Genomic DNA, 26,797 nt, shown 5'->3' with positions numbered 1-26,797 from the left:
CACTCTTCCCGGGACGGATGGAAATCACCACGACATAATCCCCCTTTGGGTCTTTCGGCCAGCGGGGGATAATCATATACTGGAAATATTCAGATTTTTCTAGTCCATTCAGATTTTTTTTTGTGCAGTTTGTTGTAAATACCACATATTACAATATCAGTAGACATTTAGAAGTAATTTCAGTTGGGAAAATATGAAATGTGCAGATATCAGCATCGGGAAAACTGAACTGTTTGAATTAGACACTACAGATGGAAAGACAGTTTAGACAAGAAAAGTGACATGGAAAATAGGCTATTTTGTCATTGAAACACATGGGGATGGGCGAGGCTAGACATACTGCAGCCAGCCAGCAGGGGCACTCGAGCCATGGTTGCTTCACTTTTTAGAGACATTACCCTGTCCATGGTTTTTTTTTTTCCCCTTTAGTCAATAGCATTAATGTAAAATTTCATCCGATACCTCAGTACTGATATAAATGGACAACCTTTCAGGTTAAACAGAGCAGCAGCAGATCTGAGCCGCACACTAACAATTAGGGTGACAACATATAATACAAAGTGTCTAGCATCTCAGAGCCGAGTTTGATTTGTGCCACTGCTCCCAACTTTTTTTCAGCACAATCTGATAAAAGCAGCACTCAAAGTTTGTTACAACTGCGTGTGTCATCCTCCTAAAACTTTAAAGCCATTGTCGTGAGTTGTGTACTGAAGTAAGCATATGTTTATGTACGTTTGTTTGAACATATCTGACATGTTAGTATGAATGTGTGTTGCTGTGCGTCAGTGTAGGAATAGGTGTGTAATGTACAGCGCTGGGAGAGAAATGAGAAAGTCCAGCCAAAAGAATTTAGTTCTAGCTGAACAAAGTCAATATTTCAGGCAGTCTTTGTGGACTTCTGTACCCAGAGGGACTTCAACCACATATCTTAGCTGGTTTGTTATAGTCATGCAGATAATAATAAATGATGTGTGAAAGTATTACCGCCTAAAACAAAAAATAAAAAAAGATTTAAAAAAATGAACGTGTGCATATTTCCAACAAAAAACTAAAACGTGTTTTTGCCCTTTCCACATTTTCATTTAACCTAATCATAAGCTGTGATAGGCATGCTGCTCCAGCAGTTATATCATTTTGCCCATTTATGTTTTTATGGTAGATATGCTGGATCTTGTTGACCCCGGAGAGACTCCAGTGATGTGTCAATTTCAGGCCAATAAGATATATCTATATATCTAGGTTTATTCTTGTCCACATTCACCGGATATGAGCAATCATGCTCTCTGATTGGCTACTGTACTACTAGGATATCAGCTCATATACTGTGAGTAAAGAAAAACAAAATGGCAGAGCGTATCATCATGTCAGATACATCACTTTGTCATAAAATATTTAAAAGAAACAGAAATAGCTAAAAGAATCCCCCATTATCTCCTGTTCCACAGTCCAGCCTAGTCGGTGGCAGTAATGCACCTTCATGGGTGCAAGTACTGGTATAAATTTTCAAAAACCTGAAAAGTCTGACAAAGTCAGACGTGCATGGCGCAGCCTCCTGGGGGGGAGCCCCCCTTAGGGCTCGAAAAAAATTTAAATTACAAGTTAAAATGGTTGTCTCTCATGCAAACATTTATAATATTAATAGTTATATGATTTGCATATTCACATCAAATGTTTAATACATTTCATCAATTTAACTAATTTAAAGGAATACGCCACCCCCAAGTGAAATTGAGTCAGTCCCTGCAGTCCCTAGAGTTGGATGAGTGAGCCAAAGGGTTTTGTAGCCGACCCAGCCATTGCCCTGATCTAGAAACGCCCCGGTTAGCTTTAGCTTAGCGTAGTCGCTGTAATCCGGCGTGTCCAGCTAGCATGTCGTTGCAAAAGTGAATCAAATAACTCAAGATTTTTTATAATTATTTCTCATGACCTGTACATTCACATCGAGAACACATATCAATGCAAATTAACACGAAGGGATTTACTAGACCAATTTATATCTGGAACTATTTTCGGCCACAGCACAGGCAAAGCACCGCTGCAGGCGCAAAGACACCACGCAGCACCTGTCAGTGTCAGCCTAGTAGCCAGTGTTGCCAGATTGGGCGGTTTCCCGTCCAGTTGGGCGGTTTCAAGTGCATTTTGGTGGGTTTTGAACATATTTTGGGCTGGAAAACGTCAGCAGTATCTGGCAACACTGCTAGTAGCAGAAAACTTAGTAGTCATGCTGGTGTATTGACGGAAGTTGAGGGTTTTCAGGTGCTGCGTGGTGTCTTTGCGCCTGCAGCGGTGCTTTGCCTGTGCTGTGGCCGAAAATAGTTCCAGATATAAATTGGTCTAGTAAATCCCTTCGTGTTAATTTGCATTGATATGTGTACTCGATGTGAATGTACAGGTCATGAGAAATAATTATAAAAAATCTTGAGTTATTTGAGTCACTTTTGCAACGACATGCTAGCTGGACACGCCGGATTACAGCGACTATGCTAAGCTAAGCTAACCGGGGCGTTTCTAGATCAGGGCAATGGCTGGGTCGGCTACAAAACGCTTTGGCTCACTCATCCAACTCTAGGGACTGCAGGGACTGACTCAATTTCACCTGGGGGTGGTGTACTCCTTTAAATGTTGAAACAACCATTTTTAATATGCTTTTGCTGTGATATCTTTTTTACAATATATACACAGCTTGAGTTAAAATAAGGGGCCACATGTCTTGATGTCCTCAGAAACTCCTGGATTTTAGCAAATAACAAGATTCAGCTTTTTCCATATACAAAAATATCTATATTTTATAATCCATTACTGACTACAAATGAGTTTTCAACCTAACAACCACATTAGAAAAGATGATAAAAAAGCTAACAAACTTATTTCAAGACCTACCTTGATAGCCTTTGAACAGCAGTCACAATACGCAACTCCCGGGACGTCCGGTTTTCTCTGCCATATTCCCCATTTGTCACCGTTTGTGTCACGCTCGCTTAACCATTCCCATCTCCATTTATTTCTAGACGTCTTTTCTAATTCTTTTGTATTGGAGCCTTCCGATAAAAACTTCATTTTGACATATTTTGATCAGCAACCAGAGGCAAAGCACGTGGATCTGTCGCAAGGGAGGGAAGCGAAATAAGGCTGATTATAAAAGCTGAAGTTTCATTGGACGGCAGTTAACAGTGAGCCAATCAAAAGCACCGTTCTAACTTGCACCAAAAGAAACGGTGACTCATGGGAATAGCCGTTGATTTGGTCGAACAACGTGCGTGAAACATGAGATCACACATGTATAACACCGTGAAACAACGGGCTAGTCAGGACTGCTCGTCGGTGAGCGGCGTATAAATTGAATGAGGTTTGTGGCGAAGACGAGATGAAAAGATTTGTCTCGTGCAGAGACTGTACCGCGGTAACATGCTGAGAGTGAGACAGTGAGAGGGCCACCCCCGAAAATCTCAACGGATTTACACGATTTGGAAAAATGACTTTTTCAGAACCGAAAAAAAACAGAGCTTCCGGCACATGACCCGAAAGAAGAAGAAAATGGCGGACCATGTTACTGAACCAACCGAGGACGAAATAAAAACTGTACTCGAAAACAAAACCCCCCAAAATACAAACACACACACAAAAAAAAAGCTACAAAATATGGAATAAACTTATTTGATGGTAAGAATGTATATTGGGTTTTTTTCAAGAATTATTGCTACTGTCATTTCGCCAGTTTGTTTACATTCTAAGCGGAAATGATTTTGTCAGACGTTTTGTATAAAGTTTTTATTTATCGAATTTGCAAAAAATAAAAATGCTCTGTATCTCAAAATCCAGTGAATGTGGATAGAATAAAACAGTTATTCCACTCAATCTCAACGTATATGGCTTATAGCCAACTCGGTGCTACGTGCCTCGTCGGCTATCAGCTCATGTACGACTCGATTTCGTGGAATAACTGTTAAATATCTATATTTTATAAATTAATTTATGGAGTTCTCTATGTAATCACCTGATATGACTGTCACTGTTAGGCTGCATGTAGAGTTGCAGTCAGAAGTTTACGTCACTCATTGTGGACAAGAAAGAAAGTCCAATATTGCCATGACAATGATTTCATTGAAACGTTCTTTTTCTGTGGCAGTATGATTGTTAGAATAATGTCATCTTGTTCAAGTTTTCTGTGATTATATTATCTGTAACTTAATGTTCCCTTATCACCCATCACTGACGAGCCTTAACTTTCTGGTGTTGATTTAATTTGTGCTCTCTTTCTTTGACGTACTCTGCATACCACAGAACCGGTGTGTACTGGCTTAATCTCCTGCTGTGACATACATTTTTAAACACTTTGCTTGAGAAGAATTCGATAAATATTCATGCTATCAGTAAACTTCAGATTGAGCAAAACCTGACAACTGTGTGTCTGTGTCTCGTTTCTCTCTTTCTCTGAGCTTGTAATCAATGACCAATAGGAAAAGGACAGACTAGGTGGTGATCGAACCCTAACAGTTTCTGGGGGCTTCGTCCGGGATACAGTCAGTGAGAGTTTTCTTTTTGACACTTTTCCTGCTGTCTGTATCTCAAGGTAATTTTTTGCACTGAAACCTAGACTTTCCTAGAATCTAGTTTTTGTGATGGTGTTTCCTCACACACTGCAATATTATATCATGGTGGTGTTTCCCCACACAGATTTTGTGCTCACCATTTCAGTAGTGGTGGTGTTTCTCTCCTTAGTTTCCTGGAAGTCCTTTTCCTTGTTGGTCATTAACATTTTACTAAACGGGTGGATCAGAGTGTTCCTATCCCAAACCTAATCAACGTACATCTCATCTCATCTCATCTCATCTCATCTCATCTCATCTCATCTCATCTCTAGCCGCTTTATCCTTCTACAGCAGGGGTGGGCAATTATTTTTTCCATGGGGCCACATGAGAAACAGAAAATTTTGTGGAGGGCCGGACCAAAAGGCTGAACTAAATTCTGCATAATATTAAGTGTATTTCTTTTATATAAAGCAATAAATAACATTGTTTTTACAAGCTGCTAAGACTGGTAAGAGTATGGAAAAAACGAGGTTGCCTTGCAAAAAATGTCATTTAATTTATTCAGTCAAATTTCCCAAAACAATGGTTAACAAAATGTGAACGTTTGTACTTTTTTTTTCAGTCACATTCACCCCAAAACACAATAAAGACATCACAATATTGTCTTTCTACTCCAAATATCAAGCAAGATACATCATATTATAATAATGATGCCCACATTTGTAGTCTAATCACCTCATTTGATGTTTTTCAGTTTTTTATTTGTTCAGTGAGAGAAATCTCGTCTCTGTTGGTCTTTAACGAGTGCATCAGAGTCAGGTTGAATGTCTGAGGTGGAGATGCGAAGCACAGCTGACAGATGATCATCAGTCCATTCGGTGTAGGTATCAGATCTACCGATCGGCTCCGGCGCCTGCTGGTGATGTCACGCTATGTGATTGGCTGGACCGTTTGAAGGATGACGTACAAGTTTGTGGTTGGTCTGAACAAATTACGGAAGTGGTTATCGCGGGATTAGGTTTCGTGGGATTTCATGTCGCGCGCATTGTGTTTTTGTTGAACACAACTTCAAAATAAAAGCAATGCACATTCAGTCCATGCATGAGGTAAAATTAGAAAATACGTTTATTTTGTAATTTCTAATTAACCTTACGTGGGCCGGTCAGAATGAACCAAAGGGCCGGATGCGGCCCGCGGGCCGTAAAATGCCCAGGTCTGTTCTACAGGGTCGCAGGCAAGCTGGAGCCTATCCCAGCTGACTACGGGCGAAGGGCGGGGTACACCCTGGACAAGTCGCCAGGTCATCACAGGGCTGACACATAGACACAGACAACCATTCACACTCACATTCACACCTACGGTCAATTTAGAGTCACCAGTTAACCTAACCTGCATGTCTTTGGACTGTGGGGGAAACCGGAGCACCCGGAGGAAACCCACGCGGACACGGGGAGAACATGCAAACTCCACACAGAAAGGCCCTCGCCGGCCACGGGGCTCGAACCCGGACCTTCTTGCTGTGAGGCAACAGCGCTAACCACTACACCACCGTGCCGCCCACGTACAACTTTAATTTAAAAAAAAAAGATAATTTGATGTACAAGTTTTATTTTATTTTGGGTTTTCTGAAATCAACACAAGGCCAAACTAATACCTATACACACCCAGTTAGATTATTAATTCAGTGATGCTGAAAGTTCCAAGATGTATTTTAACTTGTCAAGACAAAGGCCTCTTAACTTCTTGTTAGTAATCTTGACTGACTTCAGTCGGTAGCTTCTCTGTGCCAAAATAAAAAGGGTTTGTTTGAAAGTACAAGTTATTGGGAGGTGTAGCCACTTTGCCAAGGTGTAGGAGAAGATCCAAACGGTCAGCCTCAGCTGAGAGGAAATTGGTTTGGATGCTCAGGAAAAACCCAGGAACCACCATGACACAGGCCTGCTATGAATTGGAAGATGCTGAAACAGCAGCATCACTGTCTACATTCAAGCGAGTTTTATATGGCCATGGGCTGAGAGATTGCTATCCAAGAAGGAAGTCCCGTCTCCAAAATCAACACCTTCAAGCTTGACTAAAGTTTGCAGCTGATCACGTGAACAAAGAAAAAGCCTTCTGGTGGAAGGTTTTAGACAAGAAGTCTTTATTTATCACACGTACACTCAAGCACAGACTTTAACATTTAACCCATCTGAACACACAAGTGAGCATTGAACACACACACACCCAAAGCAGTGGGCAGCTATGCTACAGCGCCCAGGGAGCAGTTGGGGGTGACTTCCTCAAGGGCACTTCAGTCCAACATTCAGGCCATTGCTGCCCCATGTTAACCATGTCTTTGGACTGGAGCACCCAGAGGAAACCCATACAGACACGGGGAGAACATGCAAACTCCACATGGTGGAGCTGGAAGCTGCTGTGAGGCAACAGTGCTAACCACTATATCACTGTGCTGCCCCACGGTTTTATGGTCAGGTGAGACAAAGACTGAGTTGTTTGACCACAATAACCAGTGGAACTGGTGAACTCCACAAAGTGGATGGAACAATGAAAAAGGAGGACTATGTGCCCTGTGTCTGGTTGGAGTCTCATCGCATCGCTCCTGTGGAGGGCAGCCCCATGTGGACAGTTGGGGGTCGCGCCTGGAGGACGCTCTGGACTCTTGCAGTGGTGCTTTTGTGGCTGGAGACTGCAGTTGACTTGCTGACTTTGGGACTACAGTTGTCGTGAACGGTTTTGCGCTCGGGTTTCCGTCAGTGGGGGGTTTATAGCATCAGCGAAGCTGACTTTATGTTAGGCCTGTTAATGTTATAGTCATGTTGTCTGTTGTTGCCTGGATGGGGATGGGTTCCCTTTTGAGTCTGGTTCCTCTCGAGGTTTCTTCCTCATGTCGTCTGAGGGAGTTTTTCCTTGCCACCGTCGCCACAGGCATGCTCATTGGGGATAGATTAGGGATAAAATTAGCTCATGTTTTAAGTCGTTCAAATTCTGTAAAGCTGCTTTGCGACAATGTTTATTGTTAAAAGCGCTATACAAATAAACTTGACTTGACTATTGCAGACAGAATTTAGTGTATCTACAATCCAGAGAAATGTACTGCCCTAAAGGTGCATCCTCCCCAAGCGTTTTTCTCTTACCACTGTCCGCAGCTTGTTCTCAGTCGCTGTGCTCAGACAGTTATAATAACAGTCTCGGAGCGCTCGTCTCTCGCACGGTAAGCGCTATACAAATAAACTTGACTACCAGAGACTTCTTCAGCATAACCTCAAACCATCAGCTAGATGGTTGAAAGTTGGACACAGCTGGGTGTTTCAACAGGACATTGACCCCAAACACACATCACAGCTGGTTGTGGACTGGATAAAGCAGGCTAACGTTAAGCTTTCGGATGGCCTTCCTATAGTCCTGAACTCAACCCTATAGAACATATATAGACTGTGTTTAACCCCTTCGAACACAAGGAAAAATACTATGGAACTTCATGTGTACAACTGTACACACCATGTCCGAAGGGGTTAAAAGTCGGGTCCATGCCAAGAAACTGACAAATTTAATAGAACTCTACCAATTCCGCCATGGAAAATGGAGAAATATCCAACCAGAATTCTGCCAGAAGCTTGCTAATTAGTGCTGTCAAAAATGTCGCATTATTAATGCGTTAACTTGACTCAATTTTAACGGCGATAATTTTTTTATCGCAAGATTAACGCTCTGTGACATGATGTAGGTTTTTCATAAGCTTTTGAAACTGCCAGGAACTTGGAACAGAGACTTTGCTTAGAAAAACGATAGCAGCTAGACTGTAATGCCACGCCCCGCACAGCCAGAGTCCTCTGCCCCCCCCAAAGAACCAGCGCGGGCAGGGCGCGCTAGTAGAGATGGGATTTATGGCTCTTTGATGGGATCCGCATCTTTGTGATCCGTTCTTTGAAAAGAGCCGTTCAAAAGACTGGCTCATTTGGCTCTTTTTAAATATTTATTCAGTTTTAAGAAGACAGCGTCTAAAGAAGCCAGATCCCTCTGAACTGTAAACTCAATGCTATCCCACAAATCCTTCCTGTAATATGCAAATTTGGCCGCCTCTGATTGGACAGCGCGATGCATCAACAGGCAGAAAGTGTAAAAGTACAAAATGTGTTAAGTGAGCTGAAACAGTAAAGATCAGATTCAATGCAATATTTATCAACGAACAACTTAAACTTAATATAATAGTGTACTTTATATTATAATCAAGCATGTCAAGCCTACCGTCACTGTGTAACCTGTCTCTCTGATTAGAGATGTAGACTAAGCAGTAGATCACTTCACTCATGGTTCTTTTGCTAGCCCCGGTGCTCGGCTTAGGTTTCACTTTGCAGTGGCTGTGTCAAGACGTGTTATGCTTTGCAATACAAAGCAAGCCCATTCACTTTTTTATGCTGATAAGAGAATTACAATGGTTTTTCATGTGACAAAAATGTGCGATTAAATTGCGATTAATCGCGAGTTAACTATGACAGTTGCGACATTAATCGCGATTAAATATTTTAATCGCTTGACAGCACTATTGCTAATGGCTACCAAAAGTGTCTGGTCAAGGTGAAACTTGCTGAAGGACATTTAACCAAATATTAGGTGTGATGTATGTATATTTTTGAACCTGTGTGTGTAATTTTGACCCTGTGTTGATTTCAGAAAATCCACAATAAATTAAAACTTGTGCACCAAATCATCCATCCATCCATCATCTGCAGCCGCTTATCCTGTTCTAAGGCAAGCTGGAGCCTATCCCAGCTGACTATGGGCGAGAGGCGGGGTACACCCTGGACAAGTCGCCAGGTTATTGCAGGGCTGACACATAGAGTCAACACCTCACATTCACACCTACGATCAATTTAGAGCCACCAATCAGCCTAACCTGCATGTCTTTGGACTGTGGAGGAAACCGGAGCACCCGGAGAACATGCAAACTCCACACAGAAAGGCCCTCGCCGGCTGCTGGGCTCGAACCCAGGACCTTCTTGCTGTGAGGTGACAGTGCCAACCACTACACCACTGTGCTGCCCTGCACCATATCCTGTTTTTTTCATTTATTAAAGATTATTATTGTGCTGTCATTTTTCCCCAGAAAAAGAACAGTTCAAAGAAATTACTGAAAGCCTAACATTGCCATGACATTCGTGTTCATGATGAGTGTATGTAAACTTCTGACTGCAAGTGTATCTACAGCCTGTACTAGTAAGAAATGAGTCATACCTTTGTTTCTTCATAGCATTCTGTGCATCACTGACAGTGCTGTTGTTTATTCATTCAACAGCAAACTATCTGATATGAATGCAAACAAGTTAACCCTCATATTGCCTTTTTTTTTCTTTAAATCTTTGAAAGCCCTGCTATCCCATTTTACAGCATGTTATTTAGTTTGCTAAATTTGATCGTCACCCGTTGCACTGCACACATACTGCAGGGCTCTACTGTACGTTAACTTTGAGACATGGTTACCCATTCGGGCAACCATTTGTAGAAATCTGGTTGCCCGAACTCAGAACATGGTTGCCCAAATATTACATACTTTTTTCCTTTGAATGTGCCACAAACACATATGCTTACAACACAATGTTCACACACATGCTCTATTAATGCCTCTTAAAGGCTTATTTTGTTGATTTTCTTATCCTTCTTTGTGTTCCCTTGGTTTCTGGGTTCAATTATATCGTGTCTAACCACTTTTTGTGTAAACCACCATGAATGTGCATTGTGTTCTTCTTTTGTGTGCTCATAATTCTATAATTCCACAATTACAATCCAGGAAACTCTGAATACCAGCTGGGAATAACAGTTCTTTGCCTTTTCACCTCATACAGTTTCTTTGAATCCACTGATGAGCTTGATTGCGTTTTCTTTCTCTTCTCTTCCTTGTCTTTGTTTATTTTAAAACCAATGCTGTGTTCACACTTATACCGGTACGAAAGTGGTATAACTGTATCGATACAAAGTGTACCGGTACAGTTTAGTGCATCTGTCCACACTAGCGAGAAATGTTTGCGGTTTTCTTTCACGGTAGTTGAAATGCGCGTGCGCGAAATGTTTCCGTGGTTACCGAGTAACTTCCTTCCGAGAATATGGCGGATGAAACAACGTGTGTGTGCTTTTTGTTGTCAATGTACAGTCTGTATTTCTGGTGGTCATTTATTCAGTCGAATCGTATAAAACGCGCGAGGCAGTTGAGAAAGAAACAAAGAAAACGAATCTCCCTTTCTCCCCCCTCACTTTCTCCCTCTTCCCTTCTCTTCCCCTCCCTTTCTCTCCCTTTTCCTCCTTTCCCCCTCCCTCCCTTCTTTGCTCCATGTAGCTCCACGGTCGTTTTGAGCCATTTTGACGTTTTATTTACAGCTGGAAAGCACGGGCGTATTGTATTGTATGAATAACCCAGAAGACGTACCCGTAGGAATGGTTCATTGAGCTTGCGCATTATATTTGTATCGATACAGAGCCGCTTCATCTGTCCACACTACAGCGAAGCGCTACAGTACCGATACTGTACCGGTACGAAACCCATACATTTGTGGGTTTCATACCGATACAGTTATACCGCTACACAGGGTGCGATTTGTCAAAAAAACAGAAGGGGGGATGTTTGTTTTTTTTTTTAATCATGAAACGTCACAAAATTAAGGTAACAATAGGCTAACAGCTCAATAACATCCGATGATATCAAATGAATAACACTAAATGAAAACGAACACATCTTCCTATCTCTCTGACTAAATACCCGAACACTAACACACAACAAAGTTCGCATTGCTTGTCGCGTTGCTGTGATGTTTCTCTCCCTCCGGATTAAATGGACAGTGACTCGAAAATCACTAAAATACATGAATACTAAATGAACAGTTTGCTCTGATGGCGCAGTTCATGTGGCCTTTTCTGCTTTCCCTTCGGTGCGCTATCCGCCGCGTTTCGCCCTTCTTTAATCCACATTTCTGCGAATTTCTCAGCAGGGAAGGAACGCACGTCTGGCCCATTGACAGCGAGGAAAAGAAGGCTGTCAGTGTGGATACATTCATTCTGTTGCGCTCATCAGTAAGGATGTGATTCATGGCGCTAAATCCACGTTCACACTCTGGATATTGTTATTATCTACAATGTATCTATTTGCTGGGGACGTTCGTGAACATCAAAGCTGCCACTTCAGGTCATTTTGAAAGTGAGTGCAATGTAGACCAGAGAAAACTGTGTCACAACATGCCTGTCATGTCAACTTTTTTTTTTTGGTTTGTTTGTTTTATTGACGGGGTTGTCCCCGAGGATTTTTTTTCAGCAGAGATAAAAACCAGAGGGAGGGATGATCCCCCGCATCCCCCCCAGCAAATCGCACCCAGCCGCTACAGTACCGGTATAGTTGCTAGTGTGGACAGGCGTTGCGGTACGAAAGTAGTTTCGTATCGGTACAAAATCCCTAGTGTGGACAGGGTACAAATTTCTCCAAACCAGACATAATGCCAAAGTTTGTGACTTTAATGTTTATTTTATTTTTTTATTTATTATTCAACCTTCTCAGACGCTGTCTAGCGCCCCGTGCAAGTAATGCGGTAAATTAGTCATGTAGTGAAGGACATACCGGTACCAACAGAACACTGAATATGCACTACGCGATAATTATTAGCAATGGGAAACTGCATTGCGAGCCCGCGATGTGCAAATGTGAATTCCGCTAGTTGTTGAACATCCCGTAATGATAACATGGACGCGGTCTTTCCGAGTCAAACAATCGCAAATCGTGATGGAATTTTATCATAATATGAATGAATAAACATCGTTTTTCACGCAAGTTGACATATTTGGGTAGTTGCCCGATCGGGCAAGCATTTGTGAGAGTCTGGTTGTCCGAATCTATTGAATGGTTGCCCCGGGCAATCGGGCTACTGTTAATGTCGAGCCCTGTACCGTAAATGCTAAATGATGAGAAAATCCAGTAAATACAATCTCGATCTATCTATGAAGGACCATCTTACTGAGCATGGGTCATATCTGAGTGATCTTATTCGGGCCGTCATAGCAGACATCTACACGGCTAGATGTGTATTGCAGACAGAATTTAGTGTATCTATAATCCAGAGAAATGTACTGCCCTAAAGGTGCATCCTCTCCAAGTGTTTTTCTCTTACCACTGTCCGCAGCTTGTTCTCAGTCGCTGTGCTCAGACAGTTATAATAACAGTCTCGGAGCGCTCGTCTCTCGGTCTCTCCCACGGAGCCGTGAGCTATTGGGCCCACAGTGTGAATAACATCTGGGACAAAAAGAGAAGAAGAACAGAAAGAGAGTCATGCATTATTAAAACAAAGCTTTATTTAACTATTCTCCCGAAATTCCATTTTAATCCCAGCTCTATCCATAAACCAGTGCTTCGTGTGTGACTTCAAACACTCTCTCTCTCTCTCTCTCTCTCTCAACTCTTCATGTGCCCCTTCACACAAGCATCACACTGCCCTTAAGTACCCTCTTCATTTCTCCTTCCTGTCTATCACTACTCCACTGAAGGAGCAGGACTTCAGCAGTAATCAGGTGTTACTCATGTTTTTACAGCAACGCTGAAACAAGGAAAAGGAGAAAAATAACAGAGACGTCAAACTTTTACTTCACACACTGGCTACTGTCAGTCATCTTCCCACCCTCACGCGTCTGCTCTGTCGAGACTTTCTTCCCCGAATCCCACCAGCTTCCTATTTCACTGCTATTTCTGTTTTTGTCTTTTCTCATTCTGCTCCATGACAGTGCTTCCTCAACCTTTCTCATCTTGACTTTTAATCACCGTGCCATCTTTCCCTCTTTACACCATCAACTTGTTGCTCCTCACAATCTTTCCTTCAACCCTTCACTTCTCTTCTTTTTTTCCTCGGTCTATTAAGGCATCCGAGTCACAGCCTTGCGATACTGCTTTCTCCTCTAATCTTCGGCTTCATCTGAAATTGCAAAAACATCACGTCAAAATAACTGAAGACATCTTCACGATGCACTATATACACTCACCGCCCACTCAGAAACACCTGCTCATTCCTGCAATTATCCAATGCATACAGATACAGATCAAGCGCTTCGGTTAATAGTCACATCACAAATGTGATCTCCGTGATTATGACCATGGCGTGGTTGGTAGTACCAGACAGCCTGCTTTGAGTATTTCAGAAACTGTTGATCTCTTGGGATTTTCATGCACAACAGTCGCTAGAGATTTGTGGTGAGCAGAAAAGCATCTCTGAACACATCAAACGTCAAACCTTCAGTCGACACAATTCACTCAAACCGAACAGCTGGAGATCGAAAAGCATCATTTCGTCTTTTTCCATTGAATTAAGCTCAAATACTTCGCAAATTAAAGGGGACATATTATGAAAACTCACTTTTTCAGTGCTCGTGCACGCACATTTGGGTATCTGGAATGCCCACCAACCCACAAACTCTGAAATAAGCAGAGCTTTGAACCGGTTCAAGGAACGAAAACGAAAACCGGGAACTTTTTCTATTTCACATGGAACAGAAACGAAACCAGAAACTTTATTATTTTTTATGTTCCGGAACAGAAACACTTATTAAAAATAATGGTAACCGGTTAATACCAGTTTTTATTTCGTTCCTCAAAGTTTCCGTAGCCTACAAATAAAAAAGTCATTCTTCTCCTGCGCAAGTTTCTATGACCCGCTGGGGTTCACTTCCTGTGTGACGTTCGCTGACTGAATGGAGAGAGCGGGAAGGTGGACTACTATCACGTCTCCACGTGATAATAAGTGAGTAAGTGCATTACTCAGTAAGTGCATTACTAAGTGTTTGTGAGCAAAGAAGAGCCTGAACGTTGCAACCTCCCTATTGGTTGTTTGTAAAAATGTATCAGTTGTTGCCCTTCCCACGGGAATCATCGCGGGCTCGAGAGACGAGACCTGACGAGTTAGTTCGTTGGTAGCAGAACAAAATGTCTGGACACAAATCGGGTTTTCAGAAAAGGAAAGAAAATAAACGGAGGGTCGAAAATACAAAAAAGGAGGCAGAAAATGCAAAACGAGTTTTAAGGTAGGACAAATGGTTAGTTTTCTGAGGCAGCCCGCCGTGGCTGCAGGCTTTCAGTTGTGTCATTGAATGGTTACTTTTCTGAGGCAGCCCGCCGTGGCTGCCTGCAGGCTTATTTATTACAGCCCATTTAGTTAAAATAGTTGATATAAAATGTTTATAGTTATGTGATGGTTGTCCTGATTTAGACTGTTTTTTTTTTTGGGGGGGGGTTGTGCGATGTTGCACCCGGGTCCAGATTAGGGCAGAACCGGCCCTGGCTACATTTCAGGTGTAGTTTGTTTTATGTATGTATGTACTTGCATAGATGTGTACTTGGTCTTCCAATATGGCGCCTAACAAAATCTCGCGGCGCGGTGACGTCATGCGGTAGCCCTCTATAGGGCCTGACTAGCCTTTGGTAACACACTAAACGAATTCTCTTTCATTTTTGGCACTTTTTCTGTTTGTGTAGATGGGAAGACATACTGAGAATCCAAATCGCCAACATTTGAAATAATAATTGTTTTGAATTATTTCTTGTCTTATTTAATGAAGGTTGTAATAGAATTAGCCTACGTTTGGCTTAAGCTGGATGAGACAGAGACATAATTTTATAGCCATTTGTTAAACCGCTGACAGGGAACGTAATTAACCGTTCTGGGAACGAAATTTTTTTGTTCTAACCGGTTCGGGAACGTCTATTTAATGGTGGAACCCAAAACCGGAAACGTTAAAATTCCGTTTCTGTTCGGAACGAACCAAGAGGAAAAAAATTCTGGTTCAAAGCCCTGGAAATAAGACAACCCAGTCGGTGTCTTTTGGGCTGTCTATTTCAGAAAACCATATGCTTCAACAAGCTGTTCAGATTTGGCTCCTCTTCCTACATTTCTACATTAGAATTATCCCACCCCCTCATCTGAGTATCTCTACTCACAGCTTGAGAAGAACCTTTGCGAATGAATATTCACGGAGAAAGTGCTACCTGATTGACCAGAGGTAAAGGGGGTGGGGTGAACAGTGGCTCATTATCATTTAAGGAAGAGACACTCAAATCAGCCATTTTGAACAGGGCTGTTTAGATAGCGTGAAAAGGGAGCTGTGGCGCTTTATCCTTGCTGTATTTTGACCAAAGCATGTCACAGACATTTCAGTAAGACCTCTGGGAACTGTGTCAACTTGTGCAAAAGGGGTATAATAGGTCACCTTAAAATAAATTATTATATATACACAGGACACTTTGTCGATGTAATAAAAACGTGTTCTATTCCCTTCTAGCGGGTTTCGTTCATTTGGTTTGATAGCATGCAATATTGTTAGCATATCGCTTATCCTACGTGTATTACGTCACTCTAATCAAGGGAGAATGAGCGTCGAATATGGTTTACGATACTGCATGGTTGTCAAGACAACATGACGTCACACGTCGGAGACGTAAAACTTCCACGCTAGCTAGCGACTGTGACAATTTGTAAACAAACATGGCTGCCAGGATTGCTTTGTTAAATACGGAAGATTTTGAGAGAATTTTGAAAGAGAAAGATGCGTTGAACACCCGAAAGGAATGTGCATGCATAATAATAATAAATGCCTTTTTTTCGTGGTATAACTCGCCTTTGACTCGTTCAATATCATGCTAGCTGAATGGAATATATCTGATATACCGCTCAACGCCAGCCAATATTATTTAATTATATAAGGAGTTAATAATGGCACGGACACCTGATCATGATAACAATACTTATAAAAGAGTGTGATGTCATCATATCACAATATTGATATCATACATCACATCACATTGCCTGGTCCAAGCCATTGGGGACCACAGGGATCTCTTCTCTCATCCCTCTCTCCTTAGTCAGCTTGTCAAGATTATGTCGAGTGCCAATACTTATGGTCTTGTGTTATCTTTACTTGTCTCGACTGGCTTAAACAGATGTATGCAGTGCTGCCAGGCATCGTACCCGTGCCTAAAAAGACAGGAAATAAAACAGAATAGAGGAGACATAAGGTGCTCTGCGGGAAAGGGAACAAAAGAGTAGAATCTCAAATCGCACTCAAGCCACTGACTGTTGTTGACAAGAAGAACTGTTTTCCCATGTCCCTGGTCCACTGACTGTTCCTGCTTTGCCCTTACGTAAAGCACTTAAGCCCCCGCTAGTCCAGTAGAGCTGTAAAATGTGCATCTACTGCACCTTTTCACCGTGTCTTCCTCTTCCCTTGGACATGTGTGGAAAGGGAACACACTCCTAATGCATAAATAAAGGTGCTAGGGTGTAGAAATAGGATCATGAAATACAAAACAAGGACAGGTTTTTTTTTCTTCAGCTGTCTCACTGCTGACCGCCCCGGTCCCCCCTCCACCCACACACACTCACCAATCCCCCCCGACAAACTGAATTGACTTGAACTGACTATCACCATTTGCACTACTGTTTACTCATACCGTGTTTTGTATATACTGCAAATATCTATATCATACCATTGCACTATAGTACATTTATATTGCACATTTGTACATACTGTAAATATCTATCATACCATTCCATATACTGTAATTCCTGTACATTTAGATTTGAATATTACACTTATGTTATTTACTGCTATGCACTTCTGGTTAGATGCAATCTGCATTTCGTTGCCTTGTACCTGTGACATGTGCAATGACAAAGTTGAATCTAATCTAATCTAATCTAATCTAATCTAATCTAATCTAATCTAATCTAATCTAATCCAATCCAATCCAATCCAATCCAATCCAATCCATGGGCGGATCTACCGGGGTGGCATAGGGTGGCAAATGCCACCCTAAAAGAAAGCCTTGCCACCCCAGTTGGCAGTGACGAATTCAAAGAAAAATTACGGCCAATTTGACATTTACGTGCGCGAATTTCCAATGTCCGACTGCGGCGAATGCAGCACGAGATAATGCCAGAGATTGGTTGTTTTGGAAAATTGAGAGGCGCGAAGCGAGGGAGCCAGGAGTCGCGAGGAAAGGAGACACGGGAGGAAAGAGGTAAAAGCTGATTAACTATCTATCAAGAAATGAAATTATAATGAATGAACAGTGCTAGCATAGTTGCGATGCTGATTTTGAGAGGATAAAAATCAGGTTGGAGAACGTTATTTAGCTAACTATACATGTAAGGCAAAAAAAAAAGAAAAAAAGAAGTGTGTTTCCGGTAACCCGACCGATCGAGAATTTCCGAGTCGAAATTGCCGACCGTAAAGTTATTACAAATTTCCCTCGATATTTTAGTGTAAGCGGCGTTAGTTTATCATAATTTTTTGTTTCAACACATTCAAGTTGTGAAAGAAACGATAAAAAGTAAAATGTTTCATCACTTCTATCAGCCCGTTTGCATAAACATGGAAGTGCACTTGTATACTGAAGGAGGAAGGGAAAACCGAGCCGAGCCGCCATTTTGAATCCTCATTCACGGCTGTAATGCAAATGGCTTCCTCCTCAGTATACAAGTGCACTTCCATGGCAGGAAAAACACTACATTTTGCCACCTATGTAGTCCCTTATTTATACAAATATTGAATCAAAGCGCACAAAAGCATTAGGTCTTGATAAATCTGTGAAGCGTTTTGCTGAGCAACATGGAAATCGCCACATTCAGCTGTTGTAGGCATGACAAGTTCATGTTATGCTCACTGGTGAGCCTTTACAAAGCGTGAGGAAAAAAAAAACTATAAAATGTGACACTGGTGTAAATAGTTTAAATCATGCTGAACTTGAAGCAGTGTTATTGCTTTTTAGTGTCTGTTCTTTTGCATATACAGTAGAAAACTGTCCAGAAACGGTATAGACCTCATCTGAGAATGTGTGTTCTTCGTGAACAATAAAAGCATGAGATTAAGTTTGTCTGTATGAGTTTGTAAATGGCAGCCCGTGCCCTTTTGTAGTGTGTACATACTATTTGTCATCAAACTGTGATAACTGTGATTAAAGTCAGCATATATACACGTCTGTAATACGTTGCCACCCCTCAAAAATTCCTGCCCCCCTCTTGCCACCCCATAAAATATTTTTCTAGATTCGCCCCTGATCTAATCTAAAAAACAATAGAAGAGACACCGGAAGATGTGTCTTCTATTGATTCTATTGAGATTGTTGGTCTGGTGTGTGTGGGAGGGGGATGAGTGAGGGTGTGGATACCCAGGTGCAGCTAAAGGTTAAAGCCTGCTAAAGGACAAAGCCCAGGGGGTAAAGGAGCAGTTCTTTCATGCTGCTTTGTCGTGTCTGTCTGTCTGTCTATCTAGAGGAATAAAGACATTTCTTGAGCAGCAAGGCATTCTGCCAAAGGGGTTAGAAAAAATACTGGAAAATCCACCATATTCATCATAAAAAGTTTGGAACACAGACAGTAATTTGCATTCATAACGGCCTCCGGTTTCTTTGACATATCTGGCCCCTTTTCGAATGAAAGAAAAGGCATCACGTTGTGTGTGTGGGGGGGAAAATCTGCCATCACAAACTACAGTGATCAGCCATAACATTAAATCCACTGACAGGTGAAGTGAATAACATTGATTATCTTGTTACAGTGACACCTGTCGAGAGGTGGGATATATTAGGCAGCAAGAGAAAAGTCAGTTCACAAAGTTCTTGTGTTGGAAGCAGGAAAAAGGGCTAAGCGTAAGGATCTGAGTGACTCTGACGAGGGCCAAATTGTGATGGCTAGATGACTGGGTCCGAGCATCGCCAAAAACCTCGCAGCTTACAGGACTTAAAGGATCTACCGCTAATGTCTTGGTGCCAGATACTGTACCACAGCACACCTTCAGAGGTCTTGTGGAGTCCGTATCTCGACGGGTCAGAGCTGTTCTGGTGGCACAAGCGGACCTTAGCAATATTAGGCAAGTGCTTTTAATGTTACGGATGATCGGTGTACAAAAGATCATCCCCCCTCGTTCATTATACTAATCATCATCATCATCCTCTATCAGTCCAACTCTATAAATCACCTTTAATCCAATTTTCACTTCAACTCCAACCATAACCCTGCCTCTGAAGTCTCATCTACAGTCTACATTATTTGTGCCACGCTCTCTTAGATGTGTCCCGTTGCCTTAGAAACACACATATTAAAGTGCTAAGTTCAAAATGCCCCTTTTAAAGGAGAAAATGTACTGGTAATTGGTAACATTAAGAAAACATGCAGATTGCTTGTTAATTGCCCATTTTGTCACTTCAAATTGGGACTATTTTTTCATGCTTTCTCAGTAATCTGTTGTACACCCCCCATGATTTTTAATGGCTCGAGACTAACATGCTGTGTGTGTGTGTGTGTGTGTGTGTATGACTCTGTCTGTATGTGCGCATGCTTGTGCGTGCTTGTGTGTGTGAGAGAGTGAGAGAGAGAGAGAGAGAGAGAGAGAGAGAGTGTGAGAAAGACAGAGAGCGAGAGAAAATCAAACACCTGTGGTCGTTCCACATGCTGATTCTCTATTAGCATCTGTCTCTTTTCAGCATGCCTGAGGTGTGAGACATTAGGGTGGAAAAGGCAAAACATGAGCTTCATCACTGCTATTGTTCTGCTCCCATGCTCCTCATCAACCCAGTTGCACCGGTTTCTCTTCGATCCAAGAGTTTTTGAAACCATACAAGTACATTCTCTAAATGTCTTAAATTAAAAAAAAAATCCATATCAATAACAAATCCCTGCTTGAGTGTGGATCTAGTATTTAACTTAAAAAAAAAAAAATCAATAAATAAAATCACCAATTCACCTCCTGTTTTGTTTTTGGGAGAGCGCAGAGGAAACCCGCATGAACATGAGGATAACGCACAGACGCTTGACAGACAGTAACCCAAGATCAGAGCCGGGGAGCCTGAAGGTATGAGGTAGGATCGCTACCCAGAATGCCACCCATTTAAAAAAAAAGCAAATAAAAATGACGTCGTAAAACTGAAATAAAAACAATCCCAACAATATTGGTTCTGAACTTCGAAGTTTTTAATTAAAAACAAACAACAAAAAATATAGGTGTACCAAAATGGTTATAAACTTAATAAAAATTCCCAACAAAATAAAATAAAATAAAGACCTGTCCAGACGGTACCCCACCTCTTGCCCAAAGTCAGCTGGGATTGGTTCCGGATTCCCCCGCAACCCTGACGGATGAACAATATAGATAATGGATGGGTGAAAATAAAATAAAATAAAATCGTTACTTGGTCATCAAGTACAGTTTTTTTCATATAGTATGTGGTCACAAATCCCATTGGACATTCAAAGGATGTGAAATGGAGGTCCTTATAAAAAGTTCATAGGACATCTAGATTCCATCCAGAATTTTTTAATGGCCCTTTTCCACTACCCTTTTTCAGCTCACTTCAGCCCGACACGGCTCGCGTTTCGACTACCTCAGAACAGCACGACTCAGCTCGCTTCAGCCCTGCTTAGCACCCAAAACTCGCACGGTTTTGGAGTGGGGCTGAAGCGAGCCAAACCGAGCCGAGTGGGGCTGGGGGCGTGAGCAGACACTCTCCTGTGCACTGATTGGTGAGGAGGAGTGTCCTCACACGCCTACACACGCCCCGCGAGCACGCTGGGATCTGTCAACACTGCAAACCCGGAAGAAGAAGAATTACGAATTACGAGAATTTCTGAAGCCTTATGCGCCTCGCCTCATCTATACGCTCTTGCCAGTATCTGTTGGCGTTGTCGGTGACAACAAGCCACAGCACCAAGACCAGCAACACTAACGACTCCATGTCCTCCATGTTTATTGTTTACTATCCGGGTCGTGAGACTACCACTTAAAAGCTCACTGATGTCACTGCGCCGCTTAACGACATCACGTGACGTCCACCCACTTTCGCTAACTCCACCCAATGTGCCCACCCACTTCCAGCCAGCACGGTTCAGCGCGGTTGTAGTTGAAATGCAACTTCAATAGCTCCACTCAGCCCAACTCAGCACGGCACGGCTCAGCCCCGTTTGTAGTGGAAAAGCGGCATAAATGTCTTTTAGAAGAAGAAGAAGCAGCAGCCTTTACTTAGTCACATGCACACTCAAGTACACTGAAATTCCTCCTCTGCATTTAACCCATCTGAAGCAGTGAACACACACATGCACACATACAAGTGAGCAATGAGCGCGCACACATACCCAGAGCAGTGGGCAGCTATGCTAGAGGGTTAGGTGCTTTGTTCAAGGGCACTTCAGCCCAAGGCCGCCTCATGTTAACCTAACCTGCATGTCTTTGGACTGTGGGGGAAACCGGAGCACCTGGAGGAAACCTGCGCAGACATGGGGAGAACATGCAAACTCCACACAGAAAAGTCCCCGTCGGCCACTGGGTTCGAACCCAGAACCTTCTTGCTGTGAGGCGACAGTGCTAACCTCTACACCACTGTGCTGCCCATTAAGGACATTGTTGGGCTATTTTACATGTTACCATACCGCTGGAACTATGTTATAGATAGTGAAGGAATGATTTAACCTGTGCCGGACTACTTTTCCAACATATAGAATGTGTCCACGTGTTCCCTGTGTGCTCGGCGCCCGTCATTTCTGTAATGGCGGCCCATGAACCTCCCTTGATTTATGATGATATTTTACTTCCTGGAACCAAAATTATACCTGACTGTTGGAAATCGTATGAATGCCTCAGTAAGGCGGCACCGTGATGTAGTGGTTAGCACTGTCGCCTCACAGCAAGAAGGTTCTGGGTTCGAGCCCAGTGGCCAACGGGGGCCTTTCTGTGTGGAGTTTGCATGTTCTCCCCGTGTCCGTGTTGGTTTCCTCCGGGTGCTCCGGTTTCCCCCACAGTCCAAAGACATGCAGGTTAGGTTAAAGCGGAACTGAAGGCAAATATCTTTATCATCAAAGTTCTATTTCTCATTTTATTAAATATCGGAATGCATTTTTGAGAGCTATTTTGTCACTGCTATGGCAAGTTATGAGTGTTTGAAATATGCTCTGTAATATATCAGTCCATGTTAAAGCAATGGCTGTAAACGAGATTCATTGAGACCTGTGCGAGACATCGTAGGACGGAAGTAAAATGTGCAGCGGAAATCAAAGTGACCGACATCTGCCAACGTTGTCAAAAGACGCACGCGTGCGCCCTCTTTCGAATGCTGATGTAATCAAGCCGGAAGTTTTGTTTGGTTTGATAGCGATCAGGAAAATTTGAAAAAAGTAAGCAGTAATCGTCATTTAAACTCGTTTTTGTGCAAGATTTCGTTTGGAAAACAGTTTTCAAAATGGCGGCACGGACACTTGACGTTTCGAAGTCTCGCACAAGTCTCGTGAAGATCGCGCGGATAAGTGACACCTGCCGTGGACCGAACGAACTAAATTCAACATGGCTAAAAACCGAATAGGCCGATAAGTATATCATTCAGTTGCAATTAAATTAGATTGAACTTTATTGATCCCTTTTAGTTGCCAATACGAGTCACAATATAAGGTTACTAAAACGTAATTGAATAACACGTTAATTAAGAAATAAAGCAAGTTTAAAAATGACTTCAGTTCCCCTTTAACATGGGGCAGCCTTGGCTGAAGTGCCCTTGAACAAGGCACCTAACCCTCAACTGCTCCCCGAGTGCTGTAGCATTGCTGCCCGCTGCTCTGGTTATGTGTGTGTGTGTGTGTTCACTGCTTCAGATGGGTTAAATGCAGAGGAGACATTTCACTGTGCTTGAGTGTGCATGTGACAAATAAAGGCTTCTTCTTCTCTGGAAGGCTATATTCATGGAACTGCCAACCATTTGGTGGAATTTGTGAATTTTGAAACTGGCGACCACACGCACACTATTGAATCTACATAGCGAGTGGTCAAAAGGTCTCTCCCTAGTTCTGGCACTACACTTTATTTCAATTATTTAAGTGAATTAACTTGTGATTTATTGAGTGAAATGTTGCTCGAGTCGAGGGAATGTCCACCGTTTTGTTTTTGCATGGTTTGTTTATATCGCTCATGAATACAAAGAGGCGGCACGGTGGTGTAGTGGTTAGCGCTGTCGCCTCACAGCAAGAAGGTCCGGGTTCGAGCCCCGTGGCCGGCGAGGGCCTTTCTGTGTGGAGTTTGCATGTTCTCCCCGTGTCAGCGTGGGTTTCCTCCGGGTGCTCCGGTTTCCCCCACAGTCCAAAGACATGCAGGTTAGGTTAACTGGTGACTCTAAATTGACCGTAGGTGTGAATGTGAGTGTGAATGGTTGTCTGTGTCTATGTGTCAGCCCTGTGATGACCTGGCGACTTGTCCAGGGTGTACCCCGCCTTTCGCCCGTAGTCAGCTGGGATAGGCTCCAGCTTGCCTGCGACCCTGTAGAACAGGATAAAGCGGCTAGAGATAATGAGATGAGATGAATACAAAGAGAAGTGGTTCGTTCATGGTCCATATACCGCATGACACATTTCTGAATACGCGGTATGGTAAAGTGTAAAATACCTCACTGTCAGCCAGGCTAGTAACATACATCATTATTATTACTAAGATTGCTACTCAGTCAGTGCTGTCTGAGGTATAATACATCTTCAAATCCTGATGTGATCTAACACTGAGTTATGCGGGAAAAACGAGGTCGCGCTGACTTAGCGCTGTTAAAGTCCACAAAAGGATTGAAGTTGAGGCGTCTTGACCCCAGTCTCTTTTTTTTTTTTCCTACATCAAGACAGCCTAACCCTAACACACACACACACATATATCTGCCTGCTCACTTCAGAAATCTTAGCCAGTCCTGGTTTTCTGTGCTCACCGAAGCCCATCCATGAGCAGCTAAGCGCAGCTTCTGGCACAAAAGGAGGCCCCATGTCTGAAATACAAAGCCACAGGAGACAACAGGCAGAGTGTGGTGCTCTTCACCTCGCCTCCCTCTATAGGCCACCCATCCACCTGCCCCCACCCTCACTCCGCCTGGCTCCCTGCATACCAGATGAAGAGCAGGTGCATCGATTTCAAAGGAGGCAGTGGAGGAGAACGAGGGAGGAGAGAGAAGACGAGAGGCGGAGCTCTTTAACATTTGAAAGACTCAAAGGTGTTTGACATGAATGGGTTCCCCCCCCTTCTCTTTTGTTTCTTACATTTTTCTCTTTATCTTGCCAAGTTGGACTCAGATTGATGGCTTTAAAGCTATTTACTACGCACTGAAGAATGGCAGACGGCACGATGGTGTGGTGGTTAGCACTGTCGCCTCACAGCAAGAAGGTCCGGGTTCGAGCCCCGTGGCCGGCGAGGGCCTTTCTGTGTGGAGTTTGCACATTCTCCCCGTGTCCGGGTGGGTTTCCTCCGGTTTCCCCCACAGTCCAAAGACATGCAGGTTAGGCTAATTGGTGGCTCTAAATTGACGGTAGATGTGAATGGTTGTTTGTCTCTATGCGTCAGCCCTGCGATGACCTGGCGACTTGTCCAGGGTGTACCCCGCCTCTCACCCACAGTCAGCTGGGATGGGCTCCAGCTTGCCTGCGACCCTGTAGGACAGGATAAAGCGGCTACAGATAATGGATGGATGGATGAAGAATGGCAAAAAAGGCAACTACCTCACTTGCTGCTTCTGCGAACATTCATCACATGGTTTGACCTTAGCAGCAAATATAGTATTCGTGAAGAACAATCAGCATATTGTTCATGTGACCGAGCATAGACTGTGTGTAAGGCATTCAGAAAGGTGAAGCCAGAGAGAAAGAGGTTAGGAAAAGGATTAGTACGAGTCCAAGACAGGAAAGCAGTGTTCATCTGGCCTGCGAGGATTTTAATTAGCATTAATTGGCCACTGAGGGAAATGAAACCCAAGCGCGTGTGTGTGTGTGTATTGTCGAAGCTAGTCGGCCCTTCCCTCTGTTCTCTGTAGTGATGGTTGCTGTTTGTACGTTGATTAAATCCCTGGTCAGGTCCTGTATTGGTACACAGGTGGGCAGAGGGACCGAAAACTTTCTGCCTCACACACTGCTGACATCCTCTGGGTCAGTCACCCTACAGACCTTTTCTCACACCTTTCCTTCTTTCTCCCTCATGGAGCTTAGACTGGTAGATAAACTCCCTCAAATGCACGTGTAATACCTTTCTGTGATGCCTGTCCACAGGATGCAATATGAATCAGATCTGTCCTCGGTGAAAAATGAGCAGTCGACCCTATGCATAGTGGTTATGAGATTTTATAGACTACAATAACATTTGTCTTTGAAATAGATATCTTTTATCTGTCTAAAGGAGCAACTGAGCAATGATGTGTTGCCAGTGATTCGGAAATGGAAGAGAAACTTCACTAATGACATTGTGAATGTTGCCCATTTCCGTTTCTGACTTTGCACGAAGAAATATTGTTCCTGCCCTGGTGATTCTTCTTTTTGTTCCCACCTGTTCGGTTTCTATTATCTCCTTGTTCCTCACATTTTCTGCCATACTTTCAATCCCTTCCTGTGTTTTGCTCTTTACCATTTTCCCCCGCAGCACTTTTGCTGCCTGTCTCTCTCTCTCTTACACACACACACCTGGAATCACTGGATGCTACCTAATTGCAGATTTCTACCGCCCACCACTGAGCACTAAACACAAACAGATGCATACACTCACGTACACCGTGGTGCGAGTGCACGCACACACACACACACACACACACACACACATATCCTCAAACACAAAAAGTGGGAGACATACAGAGGGAGGCACATGCGCACACGAACAACATTTTGAATAACGTGGTCAAAAGAACAGCATAATGTACACAGACACGCATCCCAACCTTGCGATGAGAACAGAAAGAGAACAACAACCAACACACTCCTGCACACACACACACACACACAAGCAGACGAGATCTGACTAATGGTTTGAGCAATAGCCTTAAAAACCCAGATAAGAAAAACTGCTATTTGCAGCAGGCCAGATGTTGATCCCAGCTACTGGATCTTTTCGCTCTTGCTTGAAGATTATGCAAACACATCCCACTGGCGAGACTACATGTGAATCATTGAGCAAATGACGAGTCAACTTGACTCCAAACGTTAAAGGCGTCACGCAGTGGCGATAAAAGTCGCATTATTCTGCACCAGAATGCTTTCGAGATTCGAAATAAATTGACCGTCGATTTTTCAAAAGCTTCCCGCGGTTGTAATCGGTCCTTATTTGGTCATGCCCATCACTTGAAATTTCCCGCGTTCGCAGCGCCCCCTCTCGGTCAATGGAACAGCTGCATGACGTCATACCAGTAACCACTCGGTGCAGTTGCAATGGCGGACACACCAGAAAATAGGAGCGATGCTGAGGAAATTAGCTTTGATTTTACCGA

At 43.0% G+C, this 26,797-nt stretch overlaps 1 protein-coding gene across 1 annotated transcript in view; it reads right to left on the bottom strand.

Moving 5' to 3' along the window:
• The window catches only part of macrod1 (mono-ADP ribosylhydrolase 1), a 219,377-nt gene that overhangs the window by 21,285 nt on the left and 171,295 nt on the right, over positions 1-26,797 (bottom strand). Inside the window, exon 6 of the mRNA XM_060928074.1 lies at positions 12,675-12,796. Within this exon, the coding sequence (XP_060784057.1) occupies positions 12,675-12,796 (122 nt within the window). The remainder of the gene's footprint in view (positions 1-12,674; positions 12,797-26,797) is intronic.

This window comes from Neoarius graeffei, chromosome 8 (genome assembly GCF_027579695.1).
Source record: "Neoarius graeffei isolate fNeoGra1 chromosome 8, fNeoGra1.pri, whole genome shotgun sequence".
In the NCBI taxonomy this organism is placed as follows: domain Eukaryota; kingdom Metazoa; phylum Chordata; class Actinopteri; order Siluriformes; family Ariidae; genus Neoarius; species Neoarius graeffei.
The sequence above is the reverse complement of the archived record's forward strand: the minus strand, read 5'-3'. Positions and strand labels throughout refer to the sequence as shown.